A 24451-nucleotide genomic window follows, 5' to 3' on the forward strand; every position below is an offset into this window, starting at 1 on the left:
AAAGGATATACCGTCGCGCAGAAGGATGGCAGTGCCTACAGCATTGATAACATCAATAAGGACGTAACCGGGCACTTCTAAGGCTGTGACTACCTCCTGTAGGAGGGCAATGTCAACGCTGGTACCATACAAGAAATCAGTTAGCGAACGGAGTTTCACCGCACTTTGAATTCTATTGACGTTAAGTGTGGTAATGTTGTAGGTTTGGCTGTCACCCATGATGGTTCAGAGGACAATGAGCTTTGAGTTTCGGATCGTCCTACTCTCTGGCTTTGAACCAAACACGTTGGTAACGTTTGGAGTACGAAACGAAATGTCAAAACCAATAACGGGTCAGTGAAGGGAAGGTCGCAGCGCGATGGTCATGCGCGAGAGCAGCTACTGCTGCATCTCCTCGTTCTGCTGCCACCACGGCTCATTGCTGTCGGGGTGGTACGCGGTGAGTCTGTCAACGTGGTCGCATCCGCCTGGCCACCACGCGGGGCTGCGACTGACGTCAGCGAGTTCCTGCGGGAGCGCTGCTGCAGCTGCTCGCTGCTCTGCTCCCTCTTCCTCTTAGCCGTTACGGTGCTCTGATCCCCCTCAGCGCTCAGTAGTGCCTTCAGGTGTTTGGTTTGTTCACGAATGCGTTCTTGCCTCGCGGTGTCCTCGCAGCGCAAGGAGCAAGAAGATTGAGGTTCAGTCTCGCTGCCACTTTCTGACATGTGTACGGGTCTCAAATCATTCGACTTTTCCTCTTTGCTACTATTCCCTTTGCTTCTCCTTCGGCGGCCTTTCTTCGTGTCTGCTACAGTCTCTACCGATAGGGGTGGTTCAGGCAAACTGATTTGCACCTGCTCCTGTATCTCACACGGCTGAGTTTCAGAGGTGACTGGCGTATCGTTGGTATCCAGCGGTAACTGCCCGGTGAGAATGACGGTGCCGAATCGACGTCCGTCCTACCGCGAATGTCTTTGGCACTGCATTCCACCTGAACTGGCATCTACACCTCGCTAACATGTTCCGGCTGCCGGGGTGGTGGTACAGTCCCCGCGACCACCTCACTCAATAGTGGAACAAGCTTTTCACTACCGTCTGCAGGACGTCCCGTGGAAGTTGAAATGGACGTCGACGTGTACAGTTCATCCGCAGATGTTCAGTTGAATGGCAAATCGAACAGGCAGGGGGTTGGCCAATGTAAGTTACCTGTGCACGACAGCCGCCAAAGGCAACATACGAAGGTATATGTTTTTTCAAGTCTACTCGTACACTTTGCACCCCGCTGTTAACTTGGTAGCGATAGGCACTCGACCATTTTTCATTTGTAACTGACAAAACCGCCCCGTACAGTGACAGAGAACTTGCAAATAGGTCATTAGGGCACTCAGGTGGCACATTAAATACCCTGACGGTTCTTACTCCGTATCCCGAAGGCACGATTTGGACATTACTAATACTGCTATCATTATGACGGAATGGTCTCACACCAACATGCTCCTCAACGAATTTCTCATAAGTGTCACTCGAAATAAATTTGATAAATAACGAGTACTACACAAAGTCCAACTGGAACGTGTCGACTATATCTTCAGGCAATTTCAAATCCTCAAAGATCCACTCATGAATTTCAAACGCCGTCGGTCGCAAGGCAGCACGATCGAAAACACACTGAACGCTGTTCGCTCTGTTAATTGTCGACATCTTACTTACAACAGTTATACAGAAACAAACGTTAACAGCGCTCGCACACGCTGCTCAGCTCCCCACCTCAGCACTGCTCGCGACGTATACACTGGCCCGCGCTACCGCCCGTCACCGCGCGATGTGCAATGGCCGAGTGCCGGAACACGACTGTGACCTTAGGTGGACAATATAGAAAGTCCATAAACCACGACTTGTGCACTCACAATTTTGTTTTGGAAATGTCCTTAGAATGAGCAATGCTGTTAACCAGTCCCTTGCTGAGTTATTAACACACGTGCAACCACTATCAGTCCCTACTTCTCACATATTGTCCATATACTATGACAAACAGAAACGTGTGCAGTGAAATGTAACTTACAAGTTACTTAATTTGATGAACTGGTGTCAATTACAATTTTATAACATAAGAATACAATAACAAAGTTACAAAATATATCACTAAAGAACATAATAGTACAGATAACTTTTGTAGTGAAACAAGCTTTACAAAAGAATAGAAATAAACATGCACATCAGTGTTACAAAAATTATGACATAAGTACATACATAAAGATCAGAATAACTTTTGAAACATAAACTTCACACATGAGCATTAAAACAGAACAGAATTAATAATGTCTAACATCTTTACAAAGTAAATAACATATTATTAATGCAAATTATATTTGAGGATAACAGTATTCCTCATCATAGTTCACATAGCTGAGTATTAGAAAAATTCTACAACATACGTCTTATCAGATAAACATATAAAGACAGGAAGGAAATAAATACACAAGGGTACACAAACACATAGTGGGATAACACAAGGAAAGGACAAGGTTTGCTTTACTGCAGTATTTTGCAAACAAAACTTTCTTTACTTCTCGGAGATCTCCCTTCGTTCTTCATCTTCTCAGATGCATAAACTAAGGAACGAGGCAATGCAGCAGCACAAAACAATTAACACACACAGCAATGAGAAAAGAAATAGAAATTGGCAAAGCAAGCTACAGTAAATCTAAATTACCAAGCAATGCAACATTACAACTAATATGAGCCAATGTGCAGCAACAAGAAAAATAAATCAGTAGTAGAACTAGCTTAACAGAGTATTACAAAGTGAAATTTAATAGAACTATGCCTGGCAAACAGCAGCAGCAAATGCAATAACTTATATCTAAACATGACAAAGCTGAAGCAGAAAAAATATTACATTAAAAATGTTTAACACCTATGTAACATCTTAACACTAGAGTGATGCATCACGAAAACATGCGCTAGTAGATAAGTTACCAAATCGTAAAAAAATTATTTTTGCAATTTCTGTGAAGGGAAATGTCTATCTGTGCTCTCTTTTCTAAGAAAGTACATCATAAAATGATTCTTTACTGGGTCTGTAGACAGAAAATAGTGATATTAGTACATCTATTAAATTTTATTTTAACTAATGCTGCAGTGCAGATAGAAACTGTCTATTAAACAAAATGAGCAATCTCTCAGCTAGAAAGACAATAGATATAAAATGTTTCTCGTCATTTCATTTCAGTAAATATCATAAATTAAGAGCTTCACAATGTAATCAAATGTTTTCAAGTTTGGGCGTGTCGTATTTGCGATGCTTTCTACAAAGGAATGTCAATAGCGAGATTAACGCCCTCCTTTTTTCTCCACCTGTGTCTCTGAAAAGCACACACTAATGACTTTTTCTCAAGGCGGCTGGCACACCTGGACGCTCACAATGCATTATTTCACGGTCACTTACCTTTCTTACCGAAATATTTACGACAGCAGTTTCCGCTACAGTGACAATCTTATGTAAAAATATTTTCACAGGTTGACAATTTGCGTTACAAAGGTGTAGAAAATAAAATCCTATAAATATAACAGTGTCCAAAAACTTTTTGACAGCATTGCAATACAATCACGCATGTACACACATTTCATAATTCTTAAAGTACGATTCTTGGTTTCCAACATCCTTTTCCACAAATCAGAGTCCCTAACCACTACTCATTATTCCTTACCTTATTAGTCATATGCATATTCGTCGACACTTCTTCAATATTTCATCATAACAGATATGTAGCATAACTAAATAACTCATATAGCATCAGCTTATTGATCATTAACATACCACAACAGCGTAATACACATAGTCATCGTAATAATAACATCATAACACCTCAGTCAAATCTCAAAATCGTCGTAGCTTCCTCCAATAATTTCAAAACTTAAAAAAAATTCTCTGCTCATTTCAATCGTGTCATCTACATCAAACGTACTTTAAAAATCATGATCCCGTACCAAATACATCATTCAACGCTCTCGTAGTATCACAATGGTTACAAAAAAAAAAAAAAAAAAAAAAAAAAAAAAAAAAAAAAAAAAAACATGAACAGTTCACAAATTACAGACAAAATACAGTTTCATAAGTCTGAAGGTATCCAACTGTGTAATTGCGTAACCATGTGTCACTGACGCAGTAAAATAAATGTTTGTTTCTCTGTTAAATAATCAGATAGCTGTGTAGAGGAATATGGTACCGATGTGTAAAGTTGTATGAGCAAATACCGCATTAGCTAGGGCTCCTTGTGCTTGCCAAACACATGGTACACAAAGTAAGCGTGTACCCCCCTGAGGATTAATGTAATTATATCCTCAGGTGTTACAGATTACAGCAATGGAATGAAATGTATCGTGGAAAACCTTTGTATCATTGTACTTCAAATATCTTTAAAAATAAATGTTTTAAGTACAAAATTAATAACTCAAATACGTGTACTGTAGCGCTAAACTGTGCGTCTTGTTGTAAGATAATCTCTGTGGAAGTGTCGTAGTTATCGTCCTCCGAAAGCTAAGTTCTGCAGAAGTCCATGTACTTACCTCATGATAAACAAAAGTGAAATGCTTTGCGTATAGATATCGTAGTTACTACGCTTATTGCCGTGATGAAGTAAGTACTGTACTGTAACATATTGTTGTAAAATTGTGTCACACATTAGTAGCGTCGTGATATAATCGTGTAGCTATCAAAGAAACAGACTGCACACGGCACAGCCAGTGATTCTCATACAGAGCGTTACGTGGCAGCGGCGTTACCAATAAGAAAACCTAAACAGCCTACTTACACAGTGTCTCGGTACAAGTCGCCGAGTCATTAACTCCTGGGGCTAGTCTTTTCCGAACTGTCACCTTCTTTCCTAGTTTACTCTAGAGAGGTTCTGCGGGCACCACGACCTTTGCAACGTCCGGCTTTTCGTCGTACTGTAGATGTTTCCGCCAAAGCATACTGGTTCATGTTGGATGGTTAAAAATAAGAAGGATTTAGGAGAATTTTAACGTCATTTAGTTCTGTACTTAAATACCAATAAAATTCGAGGCAAACTGTCCAGTGCAGGAGTCACTAACCCACTGTACCAGTCTGTCGGTTTAAATGGTTTTTCTACACACGGGAAAAGATGTGCACTGAATTAAAATTAAAGATATAGAGAAATTAGCTCACTCCAGCACATAGCACGTTAATATGGGACAATAAGTTGGCATCAGACGAAGTAAAGTAACTAAAACAAAGAAAATAGTTCAAATATCAAAAGCATTCAGGGGAACACCACAAAGCAAGGGAGCGGCTCTTATTAACTAGCCATGAGAATTCGAGATTCGTTGGAAGGGACAACATACATCGTATATCTTACCAGTTTATCGAATGCATACAAATAAATGGAAAATCTATGCCTAAACCGGTGTACGAAATCCGTTGGCATTCAGAACAGCTCTTCTCGTCGAGGAGTGTATAATACAGGACGTGTATAATTTGAAAATGGACTTTGTGGCATTTTCCCTAAAACAGAGGTTCAAAAATGGCTCTGAGCACTATAGAACTTAACATCTATTGTCGTCAGTCCCCTATAACTTAGAACTACTTAAAGCTAACTCACCTAAGTACATCACACAACACCCAGCCATCACGAGGCAGAGAAAATCCCTGACCCCGCCGGAAATCGAACCCGGGATCCCGGGTGTGGGAAGCGAGAACGCTACCGCACGCCCACGAGATGCGGACTCCTTAAGGTAGTGGCAAGTTCAGGTAACAACGATCGAAGTGAATAGTGATCATACAACATTTTCTCCAAAATTACACGGAAAAGGCTCAACAATATTGGGATGTGGTGTCTGCGGTGCCAAGTGGAGATGAAGCAGTTCATGTTCGTGCTAATAAAACCAATCGCCCTTGGGACGTAAACCTGGCCAAAATTTAGAACTAATATGAAACAATCCTCATCTGACCAAATTACTGTCCTCGATTGCTTCGTAGCCTAAGTATTATTGCTGTTACGGTCATTGGCGTCACTGGTTCTGGAATTCTAACTCGCCCTCCAATACCCTGATTACGGAGCTCCCTTCACGTTGTTTACATTCTGACACATGTTTGAGAGTACAACAATGAGTCTTGCAGTCAGTTTGTAGTTTTCGACCTGTTATTTGTTCCTCAGAATATTCTTCAGTGACTGCCCGTAATGATAATTCAAAATACAATTTCCTCCGCGTTGTCACTAACAGATGACGTTACTGTACCGCTTGAATCCTCAAAGGTTTCGGCTACAGCGGTCACAGAAGAACCAACAATTTGCAAACTTTCGAATTGAGCTGATGTTTGTAAACATTCATGGTGGTGTCTGATTGTTCTATATCGTGTCTCCCTACCACTTTCGCGCAACGACGCTCTGAGCGTGTTTTCTATGGAATTAACTAGTTTGAACCTGGGACCTGTTGCTGGTAAGGAAACGCCAGACCACACATGACATGTAGAATTCAGAAGAGTTCAGTGAGACTAGCGATGATATAACCAAATACTTAATGATCTCAGCGTCAGCTCCACTGCACTCCCTGTAAAAGAATCTTAATACCAACTAAATATAGTGGAAAGGGTTCAAGGCTTTCCTATTTTTAGTTAGCTGGTAAAATAACGTCGAAAAAGCAGTTAAGTTTACCATTGGAAATTTTATTCTACTCACAAAACATCAATTATAAATTGCACTATTGATAAAAGGAAATGTTTTAATACAGGATCGTAAAAACCAACTGCGTTCAACAAAAATGTGAACGAATATTCCCTGAATGGGTTTCCAAGTTCTACAATAGATCGAAGGATGACCTATGCCATATCACATCTATAATCTGGGTTTAATTTAAGTTTCACAAAAGAGAAAACTATCAAAATGGTCTACAGTGACCCTCAATTATCTTTAATTACTTATGTAACTTGTCGTAAATTACAGTGGTTGATGTGGCTTCTCAATAACTATAAATCAGAAAAATCATCGCATTTCAGATCTTTACTTCAAGTGGCAAATGTCAACACCATGAGTTTTAATTAACGATCTTCGCTAGTATTAGGCAAAAAGGGGGTGTAACAGATGAGTCTTCTGCAGTTCTGAGTGAAGCCTTATGCGCTCAAAAATGCTGCATCGCGTGCGTTCATTACCTTGTCGGTGTTTAGTCAGCGTCAGGGCTACAGCGGCCGGCGCACCAGCCATCCAGCTCGCCGTCTCGGAACTAACTCTTTTCTAACTTCTCCTTACTACAATTTACCGAAGTTAGTTGAAAAAAACTATCTGGCTATGTTTTCATCTGACCTATCAGGGTCTCAATGTTAATCTTAAGCTCCACCTACAAAAATTCTGTCTATCCAATGAAAAACGTCATACTTTTCGTGGTGGGGCAATGTTTTTTAAAGTTTGCAACGTAACAGAGACGCTAAAAAGTCTCACGCTAAAACCTGGAGCTGGTGTGGTCCTTTTAGCGTTATCGTGAGATCTATACTGTTCTTCTGGAGGGCTCTCTCTTTTAACATGGGCTGGAGTATTGTCCTAATGTAATAGACACGCGAAAAAGTCTCACGCTAAAACTTGCGGGTGGCAGTGGCCCTTTTTGTGATATCGTAAGATCTATACTGCTTTTCTGGAGGGATCTAGCTTTGAACATGGGCTGGGGGTGGTCCTTGACGTACCTGAGACGCGAAAAAGTCTCACGCCAAAACGTGCGGGTGGTAGTGGCCCTTTTTGTGTCATCGTAAGATCTATACTGTTTTTCTGGAGGGCTCTAGCTTTTAGGCTTTTAACATGGGCTGGGGGTGGTCCTTGACGTAACAGGGACGCGAAAAAGCCTCACGCTAAAACGTACGGGTGGTGAGCCCTAGTGGTTAGCTGGAGACGTGGGTGTCCGTCCCTTATCGTAGGGCCTTCTAGCTTAAAACGGTTCTGCTCTCGGCTTCTGTCCTCGTTTCTCCCCTCGGAACTGCGTGTGCCTCATGGTGGGAAGGTACGACATGCATTTAGGCATTCTTGTGTTAGTCTGTAGTATTCCATTTGCTCACTCGTTACTCGTATTACTTTGGTTAATTTAATGTCACGATTTATTCGGAGCTATGTGACATACTAGTAGATTTGCTTATTATGTCAGGGTTTTCATGGAAGGTGTTGGATTTACCTGACATCTTACATGTTTACTCAGGTGATAAGCAAGCTAGGACCCACGTACACTACAATACATGCTAAGTGATGTTAGCATTGAGATACAGTTTACTACAATGTGAATAGTGTCCGTTCCCACCGACTATTATTCAAATACAAATTGATATTATTTTTTTTAACAAGGAAATCTCATGAATGTTTTATTCAAGATAGTTCATCACTATACCTTCACTTGAATACACACATTATGTGTGTCGGTGTTAAGACGTTATGTAGCATAACGACTGATATGCAATAACGTATACCGGAGTGTTGTGACTAAAAATGTATAGAACTGTGTTGGGAACTATTTTATTAATAACTATGTTAATGAAAGTGCTGAATCGTTTTAGGCAAACACATCTACAGAAAGAGACGCATGAATCATACTTCAACTGAAGCATACCACAACGAAATAAGTCTTATCTTCGAAAAATAATAGGTACGTGTCCTGAAAAATTATGTGCCATGTTATGCTGCTTGTGAAGTGAAGAAATTTGCTACATAATCTTTAAACGACTTAGTGGAAAATATTAGATGCAAACGCTCCCCTTGTTTGGATCAAACTTGTTTAAAAATATTCTAAGGATATGAAATAACCTGAGAGTTCACAAAAGCAGTTGTGATCTATACAGATTCTGACATTTTCTCTAGAGTCTATGGACAGCCCAGCAACCGATTACACTGAAGTTATAACACGTGAAATTCATATGAATTACTAAAAGAATATTCTTGTTAATGGTATTAGATGGGTTTGTTTCTTCGATCCACTTTGTATAGGACCTGCAGTGTTAAAACCTCTCGAGCAAACACACCTGTTGTGCGCAAGGATTTCAGCTTGCATACTATAACGCAAATCGATTTCTTTGAAATACATATCGAAGAGTTAATTAATACAGAATATCTTGAAAGTTATCTGGACCAAATGTATATAGTGTTGAGGGATTAATCGGTACAAGTAACTGCTACGAATCTCCAACGACTAGACGACGAATATAAGTAAAACAAATGCAGTTGGCATACACTAGGTACACTACCTTGAGTAAATGCCGCGGAATATATTTCACTCCGACGTAATGCCCTCCCAACTACACAGAACACTGCGCTGACCATGACTGACACTTGTGTAGCGTACTGTGGACGTTGCAGAGGTGACCTTAGTGATCAAACAGAACGGCGCAACCTGCAGCCGTGGCTGGAATCTGAATTTATGCACAAGCATTCATTTTCCGAAGTGTTTCCTGCACAACAACAAGCACTCGCTCTTATATCCCTTCCGCATTGAGATAAGACTGAAAGGCTTGCAGTTAAGGCCAACTAAAATTACAGTTAAAGATAAAATTCTGCATTTTTACTGGAGTGTTTCAATATAAAAAAGGAAACCAGAAGGAAGGTTGTGCTTCACATCCTGTCGACATCAAGGTTATTAGAGACGGATCACATGCCCGAATTCTGTTAAACTTTCAAAGGAACCATGCCGACATTAGCCTGGTGGGATTTAGGGAAATCACTGGAACCTAAATCTGGATGGCCGGATATGGGTTTGAACCGCCGGCGTCCTCCCGAGTATTAGTCCAGTGTGCTAACCTCTGCGCCACCTCACTCGGTAAAAAAAGGCGCAAATGTTGTATGAAGAAAAATTTTTGTACTTCTCACTCCTTTAAGTTCTAATTTCTTTGAACTATACAATCTGTAAGCTAGTTATTGTATAAGTTATCTTTCACCACAATTTATGTTTATACGAGGGCTATCCACAAAGTACATTACGTTTTGGAATTAAAAATTAATAAAGTATTGGAATTTTTTTTATTATATACAGATGAAAGCCACACTTGAATACAACTTTTCTACATAGTTGCCATTTAAATTAAGGTACTTATCGTAGCGATGGATGAGCTTGGAAATTCCTTCGTCGTAAAATTCGGCCGCTGCGCCTTCAACCACGTGGTTACCTCTTCTTTTGGGACAGAAAAGGTGTGATTTTTGTGGATTTCCTGGAAAGAGGCACTACAATAAACTCTCAAAGGTATTGCCAACCTCTGCACAATCTCAGAAGAGCAATACAAAACAAGCGCAGGGGAAAGTTGCGCTCAAAAATCTTGCCGATTCACGACAACGCCCGGACCCACACGGGAAATGCCACTCTTGAAGTTCTCGAATCTTTTAAGTGGGAGTTGCTTCCTCATCCGTCGTACAGTCCCGACCTGGCACCGAGCGACTTCCACTTATTTCCAGCAGTGAAGACGTGGTTGGCTATGCAGCGTTTTGATGACGACGCACAGCATCAACAAGAGGTAACCACGTGGTTGAAGGCGCAGGCAGCCGAATTTTACGACGAAGGAATTTCCAAGCTCGTCCATCGCTACGATACGTGCCTTAATTTAAATGGCAACTATGTAGAAAAGTAGTATTTAGTGTGGTTTTCATCAGTATATAATGAAAATATTTTACAATACTTTATTTATTTTTAATTCCAAAACGTAATGTACTTTGTGGATAGACCTCGTACTTATTGCAAATGTTCTTTCAATTTATTATTTTATGCTAAAACGTAACCCTCAATTCCACAGTTTTCATAGACTTTATATTCGTGACTACGGGCAACGGCCTTGCCGCAGTGGATTCACCGGTTCCCGTGAGATCACCGAAGTTAAGCGCTGTTGGGCGTGGTCGCCATGCGCTGTTGCCATTTTTCGGTTTGCACTCAGCCTCGTGATGCCAATTGAGGAGCTACTCGACCGAATAGTAGCGGCTTCGGTCAAGAATACAATCATAACGACCGGGAGAGCGATGTGCTGACCCACGCCCTTCCTACCCACATCCTCCACTGAGGATGACACGGCGGTCCGATGGTCCCGGTAGGCCAGTCGTGGCCTGAAGACGAAGTGTTTTTTTTTTTATATTCGTGACTATAGGCGATCCACTCCCATTTACGTCGCCACCTGCCAAAAGTCTGAACATCCACTTTTTGTAGCGGGGACATACATGCGGAGAGTCAATGAAGCTCTGCAAGGTACTGACAAGGTTGTGGAATCACGCTGACTGCGGTGCTGCGGCTAGCTGCGCTATGTTCCTCGATTAAGAATCCAATGCGTGAACAGTCCGTTCGAGATGGTCCCACGGACTGTGATTGGGTTTAAATACGGTGAGTTTAGTGAGTAGGGGGAGGGGGGGTTGGAGTACGGTAAACTCATCCTGGTGCTCTTCGAACCTTACGCGTACACTGCGAACTGTGCGGCACATTCCGTTTTCCCCCTGTAGACGCAATCGCTCCGATGAAAAAGGAAACTGCAAACAGAAGTGGGCTTAGCCCCAAGGGTAGATGCGTACCTATGTTGGTCCATTATGCATTAGAAACTAGTGTCACCCAGGGAATGTCACAAAAATATTCCCAGACCCTAATGCTGGCTCCTCCAAGCTCAACACTTTCGACTCTACCAACGACCATCTGTACGATGAAGCACAAAACGTGATTCATCTGAAAAGGCTACCTGCCGGCACTGAGTGGACGCTCAGTTGAGGTTTCAAATGGTTCAAATGACTCTGAGCACTATGGGACTTAACATCTGTGGTCATCAGTCAAGTAGAACTTAGAACTAATTTAATCCTAACTAACCTAAGGACATCACACACATCGAGGCCCGAGGCAGGATTCTAACCTTCGACCGTAGCAGTCGCGCGGTTCCGGACTGAGCGCCTAGAACCGCGAGACCACCGCGGCCGGCACTACTGAGGTCATCAGTACCCTAGAACTAGAACTACTTAAACCTAACTAATCTAAGGACATCACACAAATCCATGCCCGAGGCAGGATTCCAACCTGCGACCGTAGCGACCGTAGCGCCTAGAACCGCTTTGACACCCCGGCCGGAGTTGCGGTTTCGCCGTCGTGCAAATTCCAGCCCCCGTCCTCGATGAACAGCACTCAGCATGGCTGCATGAACCAGGCGCCTGCTGCGGAGGCCCATACGCAGCAGCAAAAGACACGTTGGTAAGTTTCTTGCAAATGTGAACATTAAAAACGGTGTGCACGTCATTTGAAAGTTGAAAATATAAAACGTAAGAACGAGTACCGGTAAGATAACAAGTATTGTTTTCGCTGTTCTAACTTCATCAGCGATCGTCGCCAATACGATCAAAGACGATATGAATGCATTACGAAAGCAGTCTTCTCATGTCATGGGCTTCTCTTCTTTGCTGTCACAAATGTAGAAACAAAGAGAAAATTATAGCTACGACGGAAAATAAAGTATGCATTTAAGCCCAGAAAAACGTTTGAAAATAGCTCCCTGACACGATGTTCGCAGCATAGGTATTATAGTATTTATTATTTAAAACAACTCGCACAAGTACGAGACAGAAATTACGAACAGAAAACAACGTTGCCTAAACCTACATTATAATGCCTACGTATGCAAAAACGGAAACGACAAGAAAGAAGAAGAAGATGATGATGAAGAAGAAGAAGACTACACAGAAATTAATTTTTAAAGCATCTGCTTGTAGTGTCCCGCGAGGAATTGTTAAGATTCATGGATATTGGGCATTACCTTTGTTTATGAGGTTAGATGAGGTGCACAAACGAAAAGTGAATACGTGAGATGAAGTGCTTGGTCGCACCATGGACGCTGTTGTTCTTATCAGGGAACGTGCAGAGGACACGGACAACCATCACAACATGTCGTCCAGAGAGTGCTCATATGCAATGTAGCTGACGGTGGGATATAAAAAAATTTACTGTCAACTACACAACGCCTTAATGTGAATCTATTAAAAATACGTATTTTTCAATTGATAGTCAGTAAAACTCGTGTTGTAATGTTTACTAACTGTTGTATATGTGTGTAGACCCGACAATGCATTGAATAATACAGAAGCTGAATAACACTTTACATGAATTTTTTTATCTCGGAATAGCGCTTACGTCCATGTGAATTTTTTGGACTCAAATGATAGTTGCTGCCGTATCCATGAAAAGTGACCATTCCTCCTGGGGTATCCTGTATATAAAGGGACTGCAGTTTAATTTGTTTCATGTTTATACATTTGGTACTTGGTAGTGTGGACCAATGCCTAAACCTGTTTCATGGCCGCCCGTGGTGGCCGAGCGGTTCTAGGCGCATCAGTCCGGAACCGCGCGACTGTTACGGGCGCAGGTTCGAACCCTGCCTGGGGCATGGAAGTGTGTGATGTCCTTAGGTTAGTTAGGTTTACGTAGTTCTAAGTTCTAGGTGACTGATGATCTCAGATGTTAATCCCCATAGTGCTCAGAGCCATTTGAACCATTTTTTTTGAACCTGTTTCAAATGAAACCATAATACGAGAGTGTCCAATATGTAAATGCAACATATTTTTTTCGGAAAGCAGGTTGTATTTATGCAGGATTCCAGTACATCATAACATTCCCCTCTCTTTTGGCTACCAAACTCTATTTTTTTATCATAATCTCCGTAAAATGCTAGGGCCTTACGGCGGGTTACTGAAAGAGCCTATACGCTGACATCGTACCGCATACTGGTCGACGTCGGAGCCAATATCTTTCTGCATCAGTAATCTTCCTCCTCACTCCCCCACCCCCGCCTCCCCCATCATCCACGTACAGCGAGTGCGAGATCCGAACTGGAACTGTAGTATAGAGGAGGAAGAGCAGCCCCATGAAGTTTCGTGAGTTTCTCTTGGGTGTGCAGACTTGTGTAAGGCCTTGCTTTCTCCTGGAGAACGAGAATTTAGTTTCCATTTCTTTGGTGAGGAACACGCTAAAGTCGTTCCTTCAGTTTCCGAGTGCGGGCGATCGGCACGCCGGGGATCAGGACGGTATCCTCCTTCTTGTTGTGACGATGACACACGCCTCGCCCAACAACTCACAGTCCATTTTTTCACTGCCAGGTCTCCGTAGATATTCTGCAAGCGTCTATGAATATCTGCGATGCTCTGGTTTTCCGCCAAAGGAAACTCAGTGCCTACTCTCTGCTTTGAAGACACTTCCGTTGCAGCTGACGTTTGAAGGATAAGTTTAACGCAGCCACATATCGGAACTTCATGAAACTTTATGAGCTGAAGCGGGAATATTCCAAGTAGTAATAAATTTCTCATTTCTTCAATCAATACTGAACGTGGGAAAAAATGTGTCGCGTTACTTCTTGAACGTCCTGAGTACAGCGATGTCTTTGTAAGTAGGCTGTTCAGGTTTCTGTGTTGGCTACGCCACTTAGCGCTCTGTACGAAAATCACTGACTGTGCTCTGTGCAGTTTGTGGCTGGTTTTCATTGTTGTTTGCTGTTGTAGTGTTGGAAAGTTGGCTGTTAACGGCACGTAGCGTTTCGCAGTTGGAGGTAAGCCGCCAGCAGTGGTAGATGTGGGGAGAGAGATGGCGGAGTTTTTAGAGCGGATGATCTGGACGTGTGTCCATCAGAGACAGTAAATTTGTAAGACTGGATGTCATGAAATGATATATATTACGACTCTTGAACACTATTCAGGTAAATACATTGTTTGTTCTCTATCAAAATCTTTCATTTGCTGACTATGCCTATGAGTAGTTACTGCCTTCAGTAGTTAGACTCTTTTATTTAGCTGGCAGTAGTGGCGCTCGCTGTATTGCAGTAGTTCGAGTAATGAAGATTTTTGTGAGGTAAGTGATTCATGAAGTGTATAGGTTATTGTTAGTGAGAGCCATTCTTTTGTAGGGATTATTGAAAGTCAGATTGCATTACGCTAAAAATATTGTGTGTCAGTTTAAGCATAGTCATTTATAATTTTTCCAATGGGACGTTTCACCTTGACTTCGGATGGAGTTTACTCCGTCAACGTTATGTGGCTTTACTACAGTAGTTAGTACAAAAAGCTTCTCAAATTCTTTGTAATAAATGATGACACGTATTTATTTATTTACATACAGTTGCAGTCAAGTGTAAGGTCCTTATGAATAAAGCAAAAACTTCTCCTCTACTTGGTCCAGGTTCTAGTAGCTCCTCGTCAAAGATGATACCTACAGAACACTAATGTGTCTCTACGCAGCGTTTCACTGAAGACGCCCATCGGATAATGGGTCCGATTTATGCGCCGACAGAGAGGAGTGTGGGCTGCGGCTGGGTGATAACGAGCTGCCCAGGCGGCCCTAGGCGGTCAGCCTGCCCTCTGCAGGCAAACATCCGTCGCGTCAGTGGCTGCGCCGCGCCACTTGCTGTCGGGATGGAGCGGTACGCAGGTCGCGTCGCCCTGGTGACGGGGGCCAGCTCCGGGATCGGAGCCGCCATCACACAGGCGCTGCTGAGGCGCGGGCTCAAGGTCGTCGGCCTTGCCAGGAGGGTCGACATGGTCAAGGTAATTAATTAACCAGCAGCCTCGGCACATCGTCTGGGACACAGTCACAATGACTGTGGCGTTGCTTCTGTTTGTAGTGTTGTTTATCTGACTGTAACAGAAGTAACACGGTTTTCAGTGCCATAGAGAAATGTATATACTATATTAAGAGTAAGCTATTATTCTTTCATTTTTGAATCAATCAGTTTTTATGATACAATGATAACCGGTTTCGGCCTTCAAAGGCCATATTCTAATGCTAAACCAGAAAACAGAGAAGCTTTAAATTATGACCTGTGCAGTTACTTTTAGATCTACCTGTGAATTTAGTAAATTGCTATTAGTCGCTCGGGATTAGCCGAACCGTCTTAGGCGCTGCAAAAAATGGCTCTGAACAGTATGGGGCTTAACTTCTGAGGTAATGTCCCCTAGAACTTAGAACTACTTAAACCTAACTAACCTAAGGACATCACACACATCCATGCCCGAGGCAGGATTCGAACCTGCTATCGTAGCAGTCGCGCGGTTCCAGACTGAAGCGCCTAGAACCGCTCGGCCACACCGGCTGGCTTAAGCCGCTGCAGTGATGGACTGTGTGTGTCTGGTCTCAGCAGAGGTTCGAGTCCTCCCTCGGGCATGGGTGTATTCGTTTGTCCTTCGGATAATTTAGGTTAAGTAGTGTGTAAGCTTAGGGACTGATGACTTTAGCAGTTAAGTCCCATATTTCACACACAGTTGAACATTTTTTGAACCGTTAGTATACGTCCGACCGGCGTGTCGCCACTATCAGTGATCGCAGACCGAGCGCCGCCACACGGCAGGTCTAGCCTAGAGACACTCCCTAGCACTCGCCACAATTATACAGCCGACTTTGCTAGCGATGGTTCGCTATCTACATACGCTCTCATTTGCAGAGATGACAGTTAAGCATAGCCTTTCGCTACGTCATTTGGTACGACCTAGCAAGGCGCCATATTCGGTTACTATACTTACTTCAAGAACGTATTCTGAACAGATAATATTGTGAATCATGTACCGTCAAGAGTGACGTTCATCATTAATGGATTAAAGTTAAGTATCAAACTAATTATTTCCGCTTTCTGAATTCTCATTCCTTGTCATGTTCCAGACCTCATGTCAGTATAATCCTTTCCTCTCCATGCCAGCCTGCGTGAGCTAAAACGCGTGCATTTCGGCCTCTACTAGTAACTCGGTGTTGGCTCTTCTGCCAACACAAAACAAATTGCTATTACAATTCGTGTGGCGCATATGTATGGGCGGCATTGGGTAAAGAAGTGTTCATCAAAATCTCTGCAAATGAAATGTCGTTTTTTCTTCCAAAATATTTTAACACTTCTTGCTGCCAACAACTGAGTCCAGCTGTAAGACTAAACACTAGAAAAAGTATTGTCTGAACTTATGCACATACGCGCAGAGATTCAAAACACGCGATCTCACGTCGACAAGCAAAGAAACGAGCAGATTCCTTAATGTTGCATGTGGCTTACACAGCTACTCTTTGAAGCACTGCCATAGTATTCGAGAAGAAACATTAGGATGTGTGAACAGGCTGTATTACTGACTGTAGTGTAGCTCGAGGTTTAGTTTTGATTGGTATGAGGTAGCTGGGTTCTGAGTTTGCGAAATCGCCAATCCGCCTCGGACCAAAGCTCTTTTCTAATGTGAAGTTCTATAACTGGACACATATTCCTCACGTCACCATACGGTGCACTGCAGATGGCATCTTACACTATCACCAATCGTCTCCTTTCATATTCCACTCGCAGATGGAACGAGTCAAGAACGATCGGCTATACACCTCCAAATGAGCCGTAATACCTCTTACCTTATCTTAGTGGCCCCTAGGTTCGCAGTAATGGAATCGTTCTCAGCTGTCTTGAACGAAAGGAACAACGTGTTCCCGCCAGGTATTCCCATTGACATTGAAGAATTATCTCTGCTTCACTTGCCTGTTGTTCGAATCTATAGTTAGAAACTGGGCAGCATGTCTCTCAATTGCTTTCTTTTCTCCCTTTGATCCGACTTGCTGGAGCAGCACTCAAAAATGGGCAGCACCAGTATTCTATACGTGGTCTCCGTAGATGAGCTACATTTTCATTAGAATTGTCCAAATAAATTGATGTCGGCCAATCACCTTCCCTATTGTCGACATTACATACTCATTTCATTTCATTTACACGAAAATATTTAATCGAAATGACTGTGTCAAGTAACACAGCACTAAAACTCTATTCGAACATCACGGGATTATTTTTTCTACTCACCGGCATTAACCGACATTTCTATAAATTTAGAGCAAGCTCTCATTCATCACACAAGATTGAAATTATCTCCAGTTCATCCTCATTCCTGAAACACACTCAACGAGAACACTTTCCCGTACACTAAACTGTCGTCAGCGAATAGTCGCCTATCCGTCACATGATTTAGTCATATCAAGAGAATGAGATTGCTCCTATCACTCGTCCGGGAAAACTTACTGGGCTCTATTACTTAAAATGTGTTATAGCCACATACGTATCTGAGAACCTATTCGGCATTATCGGACCGTCATTAAGTCTACATTAGTACACAGTGTGGAGTCCACACTGGAAATCTAGGAAAAGAGACCCTGCTTGTGGGGTTTCATCCATGGTTCGCAGGATATCGTGTGAGAAAAGAACAAGTTGATCTTCGCACGAGCGATGGTTTTTAAATCTGCACTGATTTGCGGACAGCAGCTTTTGTCCAAAGGAAGTTTTTTACTTAGAACTCAGAATATGTTCAACATTTCTGCAGTGAACCAATGTTAATATTACTGAGGCGTAATGCTGCGAATCCGTTCTTTTACCCTTCATATACCCAGGAATCCCCTGCCATTTTTCTCAAGTCACTTGGGACTTCACTGTGGGCGATAGATTATGCAGGTTAATTAAGGAGCCAGTGCCAAAGAGAGCTTCCTGTAAAATCGAATAGGAATTTAATCCGGTCATGACGACTTATTTGTTTCCAACTTTTTCAGTTCCTTCTCATTACAGATATACCTATTACTACGTCTTCCATAAGTCTGTGCGACTGTCAAACGACGATATCTGTACCATCTTAGTTCATGGATAATTTCTTAAACGCGAAATTTGAAACTACTGCTCGTAATACTGTCTTTTGTTGCTACATCAAACTGCCTGATGAGTGGTTGGAAATCTGTGATAAGGTCTTATGGGACCCAACTGCTTAGATCATCGGTCCGAAGCTCACACATTACGTAATCGAACTTAAAGTAATTCACGCTAAGGACAACATTCACACCATGCCCGAGGGAGGACTCGAACCTCCGACGGGGAAGCCACGCGAACCGTGACAAGACGCCTAAGATCGCGCGGCTACAACGTTCGGCGATGAGTGTCTGGATCGAAGACATCGACTCAATTACTGATTATACGTGCGACCCGAATCTTCTTCATATCTCGTCCTCATCTTAAGAATGGCGGTCGAAGTTCTACGCTTCTCGTGTCTTTTTGTACACTGGCGAATTTCTACTAATTTTTGCCTGACGACTGTTGTGCTTCCGTTTTAGAACCTAGCACAGAAATCTCTGCTTCCTCAGCATTTTCAGAATTTCGTTATTAAACCTCGTTGGGTCTTTTCGGTTCCTAATCCACTTACTCGGCGGGTAGCGCTGACAGACTGATCTGTAGCGTTCCCCCCCGAGGCCTTCGTTAGAATTTTAAGGTGACACGTTTACTGCCTAGTGAACTTTGACGTGTGACGCTACGCGTTGCGTAAATTGGTCTCTTCGACGTTTTTATTTGTAGGACTCAACTGTAGTTGTCGATCATGTGGTTAGTTGATAATGCTTCCCTTCGTTCTTGCGAATGAGGCTTCGATTGTATTGCTTCACCGACGATGCCATTCACATGGCATTGTTTGGAGTCTCACAACATAGCCAATGAACGTCGGAACGTCGTAGTTAATACGAAAAACACTTTTAAAAAAACTGAGAAAATGAACCATCACACTAATAAACAGCCATCTAATCCTTATTGCTCCTTCGTAGAGCAACATAAACATGAATACAGTATTGTGGCCGGACGGAGTGGCAGTGCGGTTCTAGGCGCTACAGTCTGGAACCGCGCGACCGCTACGGTCGCAGGTTCGAATCCTGCCTCGGGCATGGATGTGTGTGATGTCCTTAGGTTAGTTAGGTTTCAGTATTTCTAAGTTATAGGGGACTGATGACCTCAGATGTTGAGTCCCATAGCGCTCAGAACCATTTGAACCATTTTTTGTACAGTATTGTGTATGTTCTGCAGGAGAGTAGGGAAATAGTGACACCCGTACCACATGCGGCCGGCTACGAGTTTTTGTGTGTCCCACCAAGACAGTCATAAAAGTCAGCCTTGAACCGAGACTTCTTTCCTGGACGCGACACAGGATTTCCAGGGCTTTGGCCACATCAATGCGCATGCGCGGCGCAGTGTAGATACTAATGTGTGAAGAAATTTACTGCTAAGATATTCTCTTTAATTGGGTCTATAAATGTATGTGAGCAAAGTTTCGCTGTCTTGAAGAACACTAGTAAACGTTGGTCCCTAGATGCTCTTTGACAGACATCAACTTGAAGGCTACGATGAGGATCTCAACAAGCAATTTCACTGATGATTTTTTTTAAGTAGAAAATGGTAACATGGTACATTTGTCTCATCAAACTAACCCTAAAATTAAATTTCCTTGCAGCTTTAAATGATGTCAAATCAGCACAATAAATAACCTGACTGCGGCATATATATATATATATATATATATACGCACTGAAGAGCCAAAGAAACTGATATACGTTCATAATATCATGTAGTGCCCCGCCGCGTGAACGTAGAAGTGCCGCAACACGACGTACGCGGGTTCGACTAATGTCTGAAGTAATGCTGGAGAGAGATTACACCATGAATCCTATAGAACTGTCCACAAATCAGTAGGAGTACAAGGGGGCGGAGATCTCTTTTGAACATCACTTCGGACGGCATCTCAGATATGCACAATAATGTCCATGTCTGGCGAGTTTGGTGACCACCAGAAGTGTCAAAACTCTGAGGACCGTTCCTGGAGCCACTCTGTAGCAATTTTGGATGTATGGGGTGTCTCATTGTCGTTCTGGAATTGCCCAAGTCGGTCGGAATGCACAATGGACGTGAATGTATGAAGGTGATCAGAGAGGAGGCTTACGTACGTGTCACCTGTCACAGTGGTATCTAGACATTTCAAGTGTCCCACATCACTCTAACTGCACATTCCCACAACATGAAAGAGCCTCTAACAGCTTGAACGGTCCCCTGCTGACATCCAGGGTCCATAGATTCATGAGGTTGTCACCACACCTAGACACGTCCATTCGCTTGATACAATGTCAAACGAGACTCATCCGACCAGGCAACATGTTTCCACTCATCAACAGTCCATTGTCAGTTCTGACGGTTCCAAGCAAGGCGTAAAGCTTTGTGTCGTGCAGTCATCAAAGGTCCACGAGTGGGTCCCAAAGCCCATATAGATTATGTTTCGTTGAATGGTTCTCACGCTAAACTTTTTGATGGCCGAACATTGAAATCAGCACCAGTTTGCCGAAGAGTTGCACATCTGTGACGTTGAACGATTCTCTTCAGTCGTCGTTGGTACCATTCTTGCAGGATCTTTTTCCGGCTGCAGCGATGTCGATGATTTGATGTAGGTGCTGCCGACTGTAGCGGCGTATTCTGCATATTTACATACGTCTCTGTTTGAATACGAATTCCTACGCCAGTTTCTTTGGCGCTTCGAGTAGCGCCTCCTAACCTCCGCTTCCATAGTGTGCTTCCTAAGCTAAAACAGTAACCCAACCCCATTCTACAGGACTGATACATTTATTTAACTAGTTTTCGGGTACAAGTCCATCATCAGACTTTAAATGATTATCATCGTCAAAGAAGTTAGAATATTTGTAAATAACATAATTATAGATATTACTCATCTAGACTGAGGCAAAAAAAAGAAAGAAACCAAGCAAATGTTATCACTAACAACGGAGAGGTAATATAATTAAAAAGATAAATGGTTGAATAGTATATAAACGTAAGGGGAGCAAACCAGGAAAAACATTAACACTTAAATTGTAAACAGTACATCTGTAACAAAAAATGGTTCACGTGGCTCAGAGCACTATGGGACTTAACATTTGAGGTCATCAGTCCCCTAGAACATACAACTACTTAAATCTAACAAACCTAAGGACATCACACACATCCATGCCCGAGGCAGGACTCGAACCTGCGACCGTAGCAGTCGCGCGGTTCCAGACTGAAGCACCTAGAACCGCTCGGCCAGCATGGCCGGCCATCTGTAACAATTTACATTAACTTAACAATCCCAATAAAATTAGTACTTGAGAAGAGTAAGAAGAAACAGTTGATGAGGTATTACGTGGTGGAAGTGATGCAGAAGCAGAGTAAAGATAGATTTAACAACCGTAACAAGAGAAGTATGAAGTACGTAAGCAATGAGAATAAATTGAAAATAAAAACAGGAAACGGAAAGAATAGAAAGGACAGATATGAGATGGAATGGAAAACTGAGAGGATTAAGTGAAGTTTACGGACGGGGCAGTACTGAGCTCTGTTTGGTCATTCAACATGAAATGAGGACTGTTGGCCAGATGTTTGTTTATTTCCAGAGCTTCCAAGAGATTGAGTGTTTGGCCTTTTTCTGCTAAGTGACATGGGGCTATGACTTGTAACCCTGGTCTTCTCAGTAAATGCTCAGTGAGTGTCTCATCATCATTCTGTGTCCTTCTGCTGATTTAATATTCTGCCAGCAAGGTGCTACGCCTCTGCCTCATTGACCAGTATGAAACTTAGCACATTCACGACAAAAAATTCTATGTATCGGGCATTCAGCTAGTAATAGCGTCCTACTTCTCTTTTACACTGCACTGTGCTGTTCTTCACATGGAATAGTGGAGGGATTTCAGTAGATTCGCTACACTCTGTGATACCTGCCTAGGTGTGGTGCTGTACACCTTTCCTACAGTCGATGGAAAGAGCAGCGGAGGGAGCGTAGTGGATGGGTATAACTTTCGATGTTTGTTTCCTGTGAAAGACGTGGTCAATCAGGACAGGATGGTAGCTATTGGTTGTGGCAATAAACGTGTGTCTCACTCCAGATGAATAATATCTTTTCCAATGTTACGATAACCTAGTACCGGTGTTCTTAAGAAGAATGATAGACTGTTCCTTCGGACGTGCATACGTGTCCAAAGAAGAAGGCACTGTGGCGACTGTAACCGTTCTGGAATACATGAAATGTACTCGCAGATGCGAATATGAACAACCATCAGATGTTTAAGGGAATGATGATCGGGAAAATTTGTGCTGGACTGGGACTCGAACCCGGATTTCAAGTTTAAAGCGAGCGGCCGCAAGCGTGTCTGAAGGAAGATCGCATCGTTCTCCTCACTCAACATGTTTCCTTAGTTGTGTGGGAGGGACGACGTGTCTGTTGCTTCACAGTCGGCATATGATTCCTCACACGAGAGAGATACCGAAGCTCGTGATTAGGGAACGACAGCCGCTCATTCTGCCTTCCCAAGCAGCTACAATTTTCAATTTAAGGACTGGGGACCTATTTCGCAATGTCTCCCGATGTCCTGACTGAATTTAGTCTGCAGACGAATATGCACTGGTTTGAAACTCCCTCCCTATTAATACTGTGTGCCAGACTAGGACTCGAACCCAGAATCTTTCCCTTTGCTGGTAAGTGCTCTACTGACTGAGCTTAGAGGCACAAGTCGCGACTCACGACCCACCCTCAAATCTATACTTCAGCTAACACATCTTTCCTGCTTTCCACACCTCATAGATCTCCTGCATACCTTATACAGGGTGGTCCATTTATGGTGACCGCGCCAAATATCTCACAAAATAAACGTCAAGCGAAAAAACTACAAAGAACGAAACTGGATGATGTCATCCAGGATACCGAACAGCATACATAGCACACGCCCGTTGGGCATTTTGATCACAATAGCTATACATCAACACGATATCGACCTTTCCGCAATTTGTAAACGGTCCATTCTAACACGGGTAATGTATCACGAAGCAAATACCGTCCGCACTGGCGGAATGTTACGTGATATCACGTACTTATACGTTTGTGACTATTACAGTGCCATCTATCTCAAAGCGAAAAAGTGTTCCAACAAAAACATTCATATTTCTTTACGTACTACACGGATATAAAATAAGAAATGAGGGTTCATGTTTAAAAAAAACGCAGCTGATATCTGTTTGACCCGTGGTAGCGCCATCTAGCGGGCCAACCATAGCGCCATCTAGTTTCCCCCTTCAAGCTAGACGAGTTTCGTTCTTTGTAGTTTTATCGTTTGATGCTTATTCCGTGAGATATTTGGCCCGGTCACTATCAATGTACCACCCTGTATAACCAGCACACCTTTCAGAAAGAATACTGTGGAGAAATGGGTTAGCCACAGACTTAGTAACTGGTCTCGGAATGAATATAACACTCCAGTAGAGTGTGTGCCTATTTGAAAGATTACGCCATATTAAAATGTGTAGCGCACATTGGAATGGACCTCTAACCAAGGAACAAACAAATTTGACAACATCCTGCATAATATTTGGAGTCTTGTTTGAAGAGATTCCTCCCGCATGAGGCACAAGAGGCAAGTATAGTGTGGGTGAACAGTTCACATCATATTTTGCAGCTTGCTGTGCGTCATTCCCTGCCACTCTTCTTCTCTTTGCCACGTGAGTCTGTGGCAGCTAGGTGTTTTGTTGTAGAAGATTCGTGGAGTGTTGAAGTCACTAATTCGTTTTCCTGAATCACTGTAGTAATGATATACTGAGGAGTACCACCATCTACTGTTGGCTCTGCAGGCGTAGAGGGAGTCGAAAATATGAGAATATTCCATCGTAACTGTAGCATCGTGT

The 24451-nt window shown here is 42.7% G+C and overlaps 1 protein-coding gene across 2 annotated transcripts in view; it reads left to right on the plus strand.

The window, feature by feature from the left end:
* Window positions 1-15084: 15084 nt before the first annotated feature.
* Window positions 15085-24451, plus strand: part of LOC126335618 (dehydrogenase/reductase SDR family member 11-like) — a 61720-nt gene continuing 52353 nt past the window's right edge. Inside the window, exon 1 of one of the 2 annotated variants that reach the window (XM_049999072.1) lies at window positions 15085-15497. In XM_049999072.1, coding sequence (XP_049855029.1) covers window positions 15219-15497 — 279 coding nt within the window. In that variant the 5' untranslated portion in view covers window positions 15085-15218. The remainder of the gene's footprint in view (window positions 15498-24451) is intronic. The other variant, XM_049999071.1, reaches the window with a different exon arrangement.

This window comes from Schistocerca gregaria, chromosome 2 (assembly GCF_023897955.1).
Source record: "Schistocerca gregaria isolate iqSchGreg1 chromosome 2, iqSchGreg1.2, whole genome shotgun sequence".
Classification (NCBI taxonomy): domain Eukaryota; kingdom Metazoa; phylum Arthropoda; class Insecta; order Orthoptera; family Acrididae; genus Schistocerca; species Schistocerca gregaria.